This window comes from Podarcis filfolensis, assembly GCF_964270895.1.
Source record: "Podarcis filfolensis genome assembly, chromosome: 13".
Taxonomy (NCBI): Eukaryota; Metazoa; Chordata; class Lepidosauria; order Squamata; family Lacertidae; genus Podarcis; species Podarcis filfolensis.
The window spans coordinates 24,158,258-24,171,338 of NC_139615.1; the positions used below are offsets into that span (position 1 = coordinate 24,158,258).

The 13,081-nt window shown below is 41.7% G+C and overlaps 1 protein-coding gene across 1 annotated transcript; it reads left to right on the forward strand.

Moving 5' to 3' along the window:
* LOC310748611 (olfactory receptor 13G1-like) lies at positions 1-936 on the forward strand (the record flags this gene model as incomplete). The annotated part of the gene is made up of 1 exon (XM_083584463.1): positions 1-936. One exon carries the CDS (start codon positions 1-3, stop codon positions 934-936), a length of 936 nt encoding a protein of 311 aa, XP_083440589.1.
* Positions 937-13,081: the final 12,145 nt, after the last annotated feature.

Consider the following 13,081-nt stretch of genomic DNA (forward strand, 5'->3'; position numbering starts at 1 on the left):
ATGAAGAACCATTCTACCATTACAGAGTTCATCCTGGAGGGTCTTTCCAGCTCCCCTGAACATCAGATATTTATATTTTGGGCATTCACCTTCATCTATACAGCAGCATTGGTAGGCAATGTCCTCATCATCCTTGCCATCTGCACGTGTAGCAAACTCCACACGCCAATGTATTTTCTTCTCATCAATTTGTCTATAATAAATGTGTGTTCTATTTCTGTTACAGTTCCCAAAATGCTGCAAACTATTTTTGCACCAAGAAAGACAATTGCACTTCCCGGTTGCATTGCACAGGTCTTTCTCTTCACCTTGGCTCTAGGGACTGAGCTCCTGCTCCTTGCATTCATGGCTTTTGACCGCTATGCTGCTATCTGCCATCCTTTCCAGTACTCAAGCATCATGAGGACTGAGTTTTGCATTGGGGCAATGGCTGGACTATGGCTAATAGGCTTGGTAAATTCTGCAGTACACACAGGACTGGTAGCACAGCTTTCCTTCTGTAACTCCAACATCATCAACCATTTCTTCTGTGAGCTACCACCTATGTTCAAGATCTCTTGCTCAGACACAAGTCTGAATGAAATGATGGTTTTTGCAGCTTCTGTGCTAATTGCAATAGGTAGTTGTGCCTTAACATTAACATCGTATGGATTTATCCTAAGAACCATAGTCAAAATCCGCTCAATAGAAGGGAAGAAGAAAGCCTTCTCTACATGTTCTTCCCATCTCTTAGTTGTAAGCTTTTACTATTCCACAATTATCTACACTTTCCTTCGGCCTGCCTCAGCCTACTCCTTAGAAGAAGACAAGGTTATTGCTATCCTTTACTCAGTAGTAACTCCAGTCCTCAATCCACTCATATACTCTCTGAGAAACACTGATGTTAAAGAAGCTCTTGCAAAGCTAGCAGGTAGAAGGCTCTTCCAGAGAGAGTAGTTTTCTTCTAATAAATGTCTCATGGTTCAAGTGATTGCACAATGTAGGATGTGACTGAATCATTGCATAGAGTAACATTACCTTCCTATCAACAAGATAAATCTACAGGCTCAAAACACAGGCCTGGTTCACACTTCATGCTAAGCCATGGTTTCAACCTGGCCTGGTGGCTTAAGCATCATTGATTAAGCATGAAGAAACCACACTCTAAAGCCTGTTGTTGGTTTATAAACCTTGATTAATAATAACCATAGCTTAGCACCATGTGTATGTATGAATTAATTAATTAATTAATTAAATTAAATTACTATACTGGCCTTCATCTGAGGATCATGGGGCAGTATTTTTGTATAAAAATGCAAAAAACGCATACCATCATAACAAAGAAAAACAATACCCACGGCCCAGCTTTAAAGGCCACTGATTGTTTAATTAGCCAAAGGCCTGGGAAAAGAGGAGAGCAGGGAGCTACCACAGAAAATGTCCATTCTCATGTTGCCACCCTTTGATCCTCTTGTGGAGGAGGCACACAATCTGTAAGTTGCCTGTTAGAACTGAATGACAGAAATATAATTTGTCAGACTTTTGCAGTCATTTGGTACATGAGCTTTGATGATTTATTTGACCCAGTTGATTATTTGAAGGGTTATTTGTTTTTAGGGTTAGGGTTAGGAAGACAACAAATACAAAAAATGTAGAGCTGAAGAGAGAAAAGAATGTTATTCAAAACTAGATACCATTAAAATATGCACTGTGTGTCAAACCTTGGCTTTATTGTATTGTATGAACTGTGAAATCAAATAAGAGATGGGAAAGTGGAGAGGCATTTTAATCCTATGTAGGCTGCCTGCATAGAATTGTGCAATCAAACCTTGGCAAACCCAGGCCTATTTTGCTTCAACAAGGTTGGTTTATTATCTGTATCCAGTCTTTGCCATTTTGCCTGAAGACAACAAAAGCTACAATATGGTGCATCAGTGAAATAGTTGTGCAGATGTACAAATGAGCATGGTGGCATCAGAGGTGTAGGAAGGTCAGGTGGTACCCGGTGCGGAAAATTTCTTGTCACCCCCCCATTGTTTGTTTGTTTGTTTGCTTTTGCCTACAAAAATGGTTTTACGTTATTTCATATTTTCTTACAAAGGAATGTGGATTCTGGGCCTCTGATAACAAGTAGGCGACTTAAATCTACAGGATGGATTGTGTTTTGGCTTGTGTTATTTTATTTATGTTTATTGTTTATTTATTTAATAAAATTTATTTTAAAAAAACTGCAAAGTGGTTTACCAAAACAAAACAAAAAACACAGCAGTATTTTTTTTTTAAAAAAACAATCCTACTTTAAAACATACAAAAGCTAAAATATTAATATTAAAATTACTTCAACTTCCTAAGCTTCTAGGTATGTTTACCTAAAGAAGAATGCTTTTAGAAGGTGCCCGAAAAGAGTCTAGCAAAGGCACGTGCTTTGTTGCAATAGGCTGGGATTTCCAAAGTGCAGGTGCTGTCACAGTAAACAATGCAGTACAGATATTATGTGGAACCTGTAGTAGTGCTTGAAACTACTGAACGGGAGGTTTTATTTATTGTGATTTCACCATGCTCTGTAATATCTGAAAAGGAGAACATTTATTTAAAAAACAGGACTGCACAGCAGCAATCTAGTCTCATCATGATCAGTGGGACTTATTCCTGAGCAGACGGTGCATAAGATGGGCTGCAATCCTATGCACCCCTTGCATTGCATCCAACTTGTACCTAAAACTCTGCACAAGCCTGCACCAGAGAATTGTGGAGTTGGAAGGGACCCCTGAGGGTCATCTAGCCAAACTCCTGTGGCAAGGCAGGAATCTCAACTAGACCACCCCTGACCAATGGCCACCCGTCTTATGTTTTCCCCCTCAGCCAGGACACACAACAACGGAGACTGGAGGTGAGGGAAAAGATAAATTTTGACAATGGAGCAGATTTGTCAGGCGTGCGCAGGGACAGCTTGAAGACTTTACACAGAGAGGAACTCCACATGGGTTTCCCCACATATAACATAACAGGCAGGGAGCCAGCTCAGATAGAGAGAAAGACATTGGGGGAAGGAGGACAAAAGAGTACCAAAGTTCACCCATTTTGTCCTCTTTGGGATGGTGGGGCTAGGGCTCTGGGACCACCCTCCCCAAAATATTTACTTGTCTTCAATGCATTGTTACCACTGTTATTCTATAGTACAGATCCTTTATAATTAAACACTTTCTCTAAAATTAAAATGGCAGAAGTAATCAGTAGCATAGATATCAAAAGAAAGGTATGAGAATAGTCCCTAATAGGTACAAGGGAGACACAGATACACAAGCACACAGAAGTAAATAATGCAGCCTTGGAGAGAGGGGTGGAAATGTACAGTTTGCTGTACTTAGCCTCAAGATGGGAGACTGAAAGGGCTTAAAAAATAAAAAATAAAAGTCTTGTGTCTAGGAATATTTTTCTGCAAAAGCATCATACTGGTTGTCAAAAGTGTGAACTTCATTAATAGACCCTATTTAAATAAATTGTTCAATTAGTCACAGAATTGCTTTGCTGATTTTTCTCATCTTCTTTTAATTACACAACTGCTTTTGGGAGGTCCTAGCTTCATGCAGGGAAGACTGGCGGGGGGTGGCGGAGGGAAGGGGTTTTTATCATATGCATATGTATTTAGATTTATTCAATTGTATAATAAAATAATGAAGAGTCACATGATGAATGATAGATGATTCAATTTTAAATGGAAATAAATTTTATTACACTTACTTTTCTAAGTAAACAAGCTTAGATTGATATGTGCTCTCTTTCTTGTTTATTTAGTTGTTGTTGGAAAAGCTTTCAAGTATGTTTTCAAGGGGAGTGGGAACACCTTTGCTCCCTCCCTGCTTTTACAGCTTACAACACAAAACATTTGACAACAGGCTTGCTCCCTGAACACATTTCCTTTCCTCTCTCTTCCTGCCATGCCCTCCAACCCCCAAAACTAATCAGGTCCTTGACATAGATTCTGTTATGTGTCTGGGATATTTTATGATATAAATTTATATCAAATCAGACTGCTTTAAAAATGTATAGGTGAAAAGAAAATTTGGGAGGCAGGAGATGTGTAAAAGCAAAAACTATGATAGTTGATTGGATGGCTTTAAAAGACAAATTCATGGAGGATAAAGCTATCAATGATTAATAGACATAAGCTATGTACTAATGTCATAGGCAGTATGTCTCTGAATACGAGCTGCTGGAAATCACTGGTCAGGAAAGCACTGTTGCACTCAGGTCCTGCTTGCAGGCTTCCAACTGACATCTGGTTGACCACTGGATGCTGGACTATATGGGCCTTTGGTCTGATTTAGTATTTGTGCTTCGAGCCCCCAAACCCATCCCCCATGGAAATAAAGACACAGTGGAGACAGAATTTAGCTTAAATGTTAATGGGAAAATTTTGGCCACAACTTTATTGAATACACAAATGTGACTGGTATTGACATAGGCATTGATATCAAACTATATCTGGCTCCTGCCCCACCCTGCAGGAAGCCTGTAAGGGTAAACAACGAGCAGGGGGCTGTCCATCAGTGTATATTGACTTGTCTCACCCCTGGGGTTCCCAGGGCTCCTGGCATGGCCCTGGCCCCTCTCCGGGCTTCAGACCAGATCCAGCCCCACAGCCAATCTGCCACACTGGGAAAAATTCCTACCCGGCCCCCGTTCCAAAACAGGCGACCAACCTGTCCAAAGCAAGGCCAAACACGACCTAATTAATGGGTGGGTGAGTGTTCGGCAGCGCGAAGCAAAAGGAGGTCCCTACGTCGCACTGCCAAATAGATACCCCCAACCCCCAACCTTTGCAACGATACCAGTTGGCTAAAGACCAGTGGCATGACTTTGGCACCACCGGCTTGGAGCGGGGCAAGCCCCACCCACAAGCCTGTTGAGGAAGAGTTTCAGGGGTGGAGCACAACATGGACCCTCTGTTAGGAGGATCCAACTTCCCAAATACTGCATGCTTTGCTGCTTCATCGTCCATTGGTTTCAGGCAACCCAATCACTGTGTATAGCAGCATACAATATGGCACAGCAAAAATAGTATTGACAACAAGGAAAGTAACTGGGCCTGCTCTTGTGCCTTTAACAATAAATTGATCTACAGAAGTCACAGTTGAATCTTTTCACATTAAAGAGGCAAGCTCTTTAAAGACCCACGAACTGTAAAAAGAGGAGGAAGGGAAAAAAAATAGGGGATTGGCAAGCACAATACTATTATTTACTGCATTCGATGGGGTTTACTCTCAAGAAGGTGTGCACAGAATTGGCCTTAGCTTGCAATTTTGAACATACTTAAGCCCTATTAAAAACAGTGGAATAGAGCTCTGAATTAACATGAACAGGATTTCAGCGTTTGTCACAAAGCCTTTCCTGGAGCTAATTCTGTGTTGGAATGGGCTTAGTTTGGGAGAAAAATAAATACAACTATTCACCCCCAATAAAAATGCTGTTATAATCCAAGTAGGCCTTAATAACATCATAATAATGTAATTCAATTGCTAGGTATGTCAGCTAGGGTCCATTTCTTATTCTATGCTGCCACCAAGTGTCCTGGTTTTAATCTTGTCAGTATTTGAAGATACCATCCAGTGATTGTAGAGCAGCAGCACCCAGAATCAGCAGTTGCATGTCGAGGTCACCAAGCCACCCCCTAAATAAATCACAATTCACACAGAATTTTTGTTTTAGATTTTTGACATAATTTTGGCCACAACTTTATTAAAATACATAATGTGAGTGGTTGCCTAGGCATTGGTTACGACTATCTGTCCCCGCCCCGGGACAGAACTGACTTCCGGATTCCAGTGAAAGCCGGTAAGGGAAAACAATATTGGGGAGAGAATGAGGCTGGGCACCATACCGTCACCCCTCCCCGCATGCTCCCAGGGGCTTGCACGGCCCTAGCCCCTTGCCAGGGATACGGACAATAGCATGGCAAACCCCTGGATTCCTTTAATGGAATTCCCTTGCAGCAGCATTGGAGGGGCAGGCACAGCCAACCCTCACCCCTCCACCAACCAAATTTTAACCAATGCCTAACAGCAACCTTACAAGTTGTAACGATTTGCTACGCAGTAGGCAAAAACCAAATGGTACCAGCCAATCTGCCAAATGGACAAAATTCCTACCAGGCCCCTGCCCCAAAAGCAGACGACCCCATGACAGGCATAGCAATGTCAAATGCAACAGCCCTAAATTGGGGAGGGAGGGTGGGCGATCCAATGCACGCAGCAAAAGAGACTGAAAAAAGCTGCGTGCGAAGAATATATAACCTTTGGGCCAACCCTCTAAATGGTAACATCAAAATTTCCCCAACAACCCAAATTGGCCCAATCACAGTCATGGCCATCCAAATGGTCCCGTCCAATAACCAAGAGGGGGTGTCCTGTTAGACCCCACCGAAACACGTCCTCTCCATGAAGGAGAACATGCTTAATCAAAAACTGCATGAGGACACAGCCTCAGAGTTTCATTCCTAATTTTGCCAGTGCTTTAAAACTGTCTGAAAATCACAGTCTGACGCATGAAAGAAAAACATACCTATTTCTAGCCTGCTTGTCTCTGATCTTGATTTGAAAGAGGTTTGTTTGTGTGTGGGGGGGTCAGCTTTCATATTATAAAAGAGGGGGGAAGCACCCATGGCCAAAGGGATGTTCCCTTCAGTCAGCTGGTAATCGGGTAGATTGCGAAGCTATTACTTCACACTGAAGATGGCTCCATGTCTGGGATAAGGAAGCTCTGGCCTCCAGATATTGCTGGACTGAAACTCCCTTCAGCCTCAGTCAGCATGGCCAAAAGTCAGGGATGATGGGCGTTGTAGTCCAACAACACCTGGAGGGGCACAGCTTCCCAATCCTGGCAAGGGTTGACCAATGCATATCTTAATTCCCACCCCTGCTTATACTGCATCACGCAAGAGATAGCTTAGTTACCTTAACCTCTCCTTTCAGTTTTCATGCCAAACACTCTGTGTTCTAGATCCCAGAGGAAACTGCCACACCCACCCATGGAAAGATGAATTTCTGCCAAAAAAGCCAAGAAATTGTAGTTTGCTAAATATGCTGAGAATTATAGCACTGTGAGGTGGGAACTACAGTTTCCAGGACTCGTTGGAGAAAGCTAGTGTTTCTAGGGTGTTGCCAGACCATACACACATACTGGTACAATTAGTGTATTAATTTATTAGCTATGAAACTTGGTGTATTATCATTGTTTCTGAGGCCTGGAACTTGGAATGTGGGATTGCTTACTCTTAATACAAGGCCTTGAAAAGAGTTGCTGTTAGTGGTCCCCCATGGCTCATGGCTCATATCTACCAGGAATCATGCATTTAGTATTGTGAGCCCAATGATTTGGAATTCCCTCCTGATTTGTATCCCCCTCCTTATTGAACAGTGTAGGTCTGGACCCCAGCTATGCTGTTGAAGAAGCCATTTTGTCCATTTCTGCTAATACAGTTTTTATATCTTCAGCTAGGGCAAACATTGTGATTGTCTGACTTATTAGTTTTAAGGTTTTATTTTTATTTAAATTATTCGTTTTGGCAGCTATCTACTGTATATAGTGCCTAATGCTGTAACCCACCAACCTTTTGGGGCCAATGGGAACATTTGCAAGATGGAACAACTCCCTCAGCCCTGACAACCAGGAACCTTCCCTCCACAATCTAGTTTATTGACTACAAACCTAATTTCAGTGGGGACATTGAGGTCTATGAAGGAGTCAACTGTAGGAATGTAAGTACCTGTAGGTACCTATAGGCACCATGCTGGCTACCCCTGCCTTAGGATGAAGGGTAGAATATGTATTTAAACTAGGTACCTACATAAAATTTTGTTTTTCAGCATCCTTCTGGGATCAAGAGACTACTTGTTTGAAATGCTGCTTGCTTGCTTTGTGCTCCCTTCCACCAAATTAGCTTGAATACAGGAACATTACAGAATCCACAGTGACTTTGTACAATATTCTATTATATTGACACTTCTGCAGCAGCCTAGACAGAAATGAATCATTCTAAAAGCACAAAGGCCTTTCCTGCTGGGGAGATGCTCCCCTCTTTGCTCAAGCACCATTTTCAATGCAATGTTAATGCAAACATTCCTTCACTCTCTAGAAGTGTAAAGGAATTTATCAACACTTGCTTTGCTGTCCTCAGGAGAGACAATTAAGTGACCTGACATCTAGCCTGCCCAGCTCTGCCTCCTAAATACGCTTTGGTGGTAACTGTTTTCCTTTTCCTTTCTGGTCTTGCTCATTCAAGTTAATTTCATCAAGCTGCTTTTCCTTTTTAATCACCCTCAATGGGAACCCGACTTGGAGCTAAGCTTTCCCCAATGTTGTTTCCACTAATAGCTCCCAGTAGGTCCTATTACCATTGCACATAACTTTGTTTCTAAACTTACCTTTTATTTCATGAGTGGAATGGGAATATTCTAGGCTTCCAGCCAGTTTACAGCCCTCAGAAGGGAATTTACACGTAGCTTTCGCTTAATTAATACAGTATGACTGTAAAATCGAATTCATCAGCTACTTGTTGAAGCAGGGAGGTTTTTTGTTTTTTTTTACCAATAATGTGTACATTCGCCTAGCCTCTGGCTCCACTAGGCCAAAATCATAATTATTTTTTAATCAAGTCTTGTTAACTAGTTGCTACTTAATTATCATTTTAAAAACTCCTCTGCTAGCTGCAGTTTCTTACTCAAGTAAATTACCTAAAAAGCTTTATCACATGAAAAAAAAATTCTAACACACAGTTTCACAGTCAGGAGGATAGAGCGAGCAGAGATGTGTACATGAAGGAGTGGGGAAGGCCAGCTGCTGCAGGAAGAACTCCCACATTTGATGCTAACTTTCGAATCCTATTTGGGGTGTTACTGTCCCCATGTTCATTAACTCAGGGACAGTGATGTCCTAAGTAGTCACCCCCTTCCCCATCTACATGGAAAGAGTATGATTATCAATAACAATGGAGACATTGAGTGAACCGCTGTACATATGAAGGCATAGCCATACAGTAGTACCTCTGGTTGTGAACGCCTCTGGTTGCGCACGCTGTGGGTTACGAGCTCTGGTAACCTGGAAGTAGCCACTCCCGGTTGCAAACTTTGCCCCGGGATGTGAGAGGAAATCTTGTGCTGGAGGCCAGTGCACAGTGGGAGGCACACTTTCACTAATGGCACCTCATGTTATGAGCGGTTTCCGGTTACGAACGGACCTCCGGAACGGTTTCTGTTTGTAACCAGAGGTACCACTGTAAATTGTTACACACTTAACATCAAGACTATGAAGCAGGACTACTAGATGTGTTTGTTTTCCCATATAGATGAACACATAGGAACACAGAATGCCTGTCATATCAGGGCATATGTCAGGAACAGGTCAGCAATAACTCACAAGGTGTCAGTGAAGTTAACTATTTATTCAAAGAAACAAAACAGCTCAGGCCTATAGAGCACAACAATTCTTCTCAGTAGATCCTACCCCAATGAGGCAATTGCCAGGACAAAAAGTCCCTGCCTTCCTACAGTTCTCCTCCTCTCCTGGGGCCTTCCCAATCTGTATGTTTCTGCTCCACCCTCTTCATACCGTTGTGGGTTCTGGGAGACCAGGAGGGAGGTCACAGCAGCTGGGGGAGACCCCCTGGCTTCTTCAGAAACCTGCCTCTAGTCCACCCCCTCCTCTTCATCCTCCACTTCAGCCTCTGATTCTGAACTGCTCTCTGCCACAGCCTCTTCCTGCTCACAACACTGTTACCTCTTTAGTTTCTGATACCTCCTCCTCCCCAGTCTGCTCCCTCTTGTCCCTATGACCACTAATTGTCATCTCACCACCAATCCCCTGGCTCTACGCCTTCTTCCCTTTTGGATCTCCTTGTAGGCTCCCCAGCTGGTTCTTCCCACCGCTCCTCTGAATCCAGCAGTAGCTTAGTGCGAGGTTCCCTCAACAAGATTGATGGAGTGTTGCCTGCTGTTGGTGGGGTTACACTCCCTCTGAAGGCCTGGGAACACAGCTTGGAGGTACTTATGCATCCATTGAATGTCGCTTGAAGCTCAGGTGGTCTCAGTGGCACAGAGTGCCTTCCATCAGCTTCAACCAAGCTGCACTCCTATCTGGACAGGGATAGCCTAACTTCTGTTGTCTATGTTCTGGTAACCTCTAGGTTAGATTGCTGCAACTCATTATATGTGGAGCTGCTTCTGAAGACAGTTCAGAAACTTCAGCTGGTGCAGAATTAAGCTGCCAGGTTGCTTGCTGGGGCACGGCATTTTGAACATATTACATCAATCATGGCCTGACTGCACTGGATGCCAATTAGTTTATGGGTCCAAATTAAATCACCACTTTTGACCTATAAAGCCTTCACTCTCTCAGGACCACAGTACCTGAAGGACTGCCTCTCCCCATATGAACTCACCAAGATCCTGCAATAATATTCTGAGGCCCTTCTTCCTGTGTCCCCTCCCTGAGGTCCAGAGGGTGTGGCTCCTTCTTTGTGGAGTGCTCTCCCAAGGGAGGCTCATCTGACACCTTCATTACATATCTTTGGGTGCCAGGCAAAACCATTCCTCTTTTTCCAGGCCTTTGACTGATTAAACCATCTATGGTCTTTAAAATATGACTGTGTGTGTCGGGGGGGGGTTGTTGTTAATTTTATGTTTTTATACTGTGAACCGCCATGCAAAGTGATGGGGGGTATATAACTTTAATTAAAAAATAACTTTATGGTCAAATATTGCTGGCTGCTCTGGGTTGGAGGTGGAGAAGCAGAACACAAACTATCTTTTATTTTACCACTGAAATGCTCACAGCAACACTGACATAGTGTGTTAATTTGTGTAAATTTAAGCCATACAGAAGTGGTTTATTTTGGCCATGTGACAGGAAGCAGGGATGTAAGCACTGTGACTCAGAATGCCATTCCTTTGAGTGCTGAGATGCCTGATTACATTTTAAATGATGACATAGTGTCCTTGTATAAAAGCAGAAATTCACCGCATGTGTATGTCCATTGCCAGACACAGAGAGAAGCATATTTCACACAAAACCTATATCCTTTTTTGTCTAATGTTTGTCAGTGCTAAGATTTTTTTTAAAGCAGCATGAAGTGAGATCTGCTTAGAGCTGCATTTTGTCTTAGGGAAAAAAAGTTTCTTTGCTAACAGCTCCCTGTGGGCCCCATTAGAGTTACAGAAATGTCACATTGTATGTTGCTTTAGTATCTCAGGAGATTAATCAAAATCTCAGCGTTTCTGATCCACAGGGCTTGAAGCTGAATTAGTCACTGTGGACCCAATCATTGCTGCCCAGAGTCAAAATTCTCAGAAGTATTATTAGGGAACAAGGAATTTACAAGAAAAATCATCTGGGGAGACACATCTCATTAACTTCTAGGTAGCTGCCCTTAGGTGATTAATTGCACAAGTTTCATTTTTAGAAAGAAGTTGTAATTAAAAGGACGCTGCGTAATGAAACAAAGTGTAATGATTTTATAGGTTGGCACTGTTTACAGCTTTTTTTGTAGGAAATATGGCTAGACTGAGGTTCTCTTTCAGTCTAGAGATTAGTTTTTCGCAGTTCATCTCAGTTTGAAAATTCAGATATGTGCTTTGAAGTGCTGGCACTTAAGTTAGTCAGCCATCAGAAGAATAATGATCTTGGTACATTGCATCTATTTTATTTTATTTTTAATTTTTATTTATACCCCACCCTTCCCGGTTTAAAAACCAGGCTCAGGGCGGCTAACAGCAAATATAAAACATTGATTAAAATGCGACTTCAAAACAGCATAAAACAGCATAAAATACAACATAAAATGCAGCATCAATATCAATAAAATTCAAAAATTCAGGGGTCATTTTGGGGGGGGGGAGAAGTATATTCAGCACTGAAAACAACAATACAGCCAGAACGACAGCATAGCCTAAGGCTGCAACCTTAAACAAACTCACTACAGTGTAGGCTCCTCTAAACACACACAAACATACTTCTCATAATAAGACTGTGCTAGCACTCACAGTAGAACACCCAGTCAATGTGACTTGCCCCCAACTGAACTGCTCATTGATGTGAAAGTCAGAGCAAAGTTCCTCCTATATCTTAGGAGTATGGTATACATTTTTTATGTAGACACAGAGATTTTCTTAATGTAGACACAGAGATTTTTGACCAGAGCTAAATCTTGCAAAACTGATGTCTAATGAAAAATGTGTACAGTATATGAATATGCAAACAGTGAACAAAAATCTGTTCAGACACACTAAGCAAGATGTAAGCTTAGAAATTCTGACGTTGCTATGTGAGAGTAGTATAACCAGATGGAGGAAAGGTGGGAGAGGAATTGTTGCAGGTTTTTTCTTCACAGATCGCAACATAAATACAAGGACAGTAAATGGAAAAGGTTTTTCTTTTTTCTTTGTTAAGAAAGAAAGAAAGAAAAACATTAGTCATTATTAATTAGATATTGTTAAGTAATACATTAGACTCAACAGCTTGTGAAACATAAGAATAACAGTCCTTAAAACAACTGACAATTAAGAAAAACACAAAACCCTACCATTAAAATTCTATATAGCAACATTGGATCAATAGCAGTACAGGAATAAAAATGACTTTTTTTATAAGGAAAAAAGTTGGTTTCGGAATAAAAATGTCTCCATGCTTATCAAAACAAAGCTCGCTGAAGGAGGATATGAGAGGGGATTGACAGATCCCCATTTTATTCCATTGTCAAATGCATTAAACTTATCTCCATTTGTCACCTCATTTGGCAGTCATCCTGTCAATGTACTTCATTCAGCAGGCAAAAACCCACATAACTACTGGTCTAGCTTTTGTATTTGTGGTCAAACAGGTTGGTCTAGTTTCTGCTCTTTGAAGCAGAATGTAGCATATCAGTATCATTTATTCACTGTTGGATTACGAATCACTAGGAAACAGTCCTGCAGCTGCTGAATCTCCTCAAAGTTAACAAAACTTAGGTTGCGTCTTCAACAGTTGTTTTATTTCCTGGTCAGTATCTTATGAAAACAGATGATGTAACATTCCTGCAATGATCAGTCTCTATTTAAGACCCTAATAATAA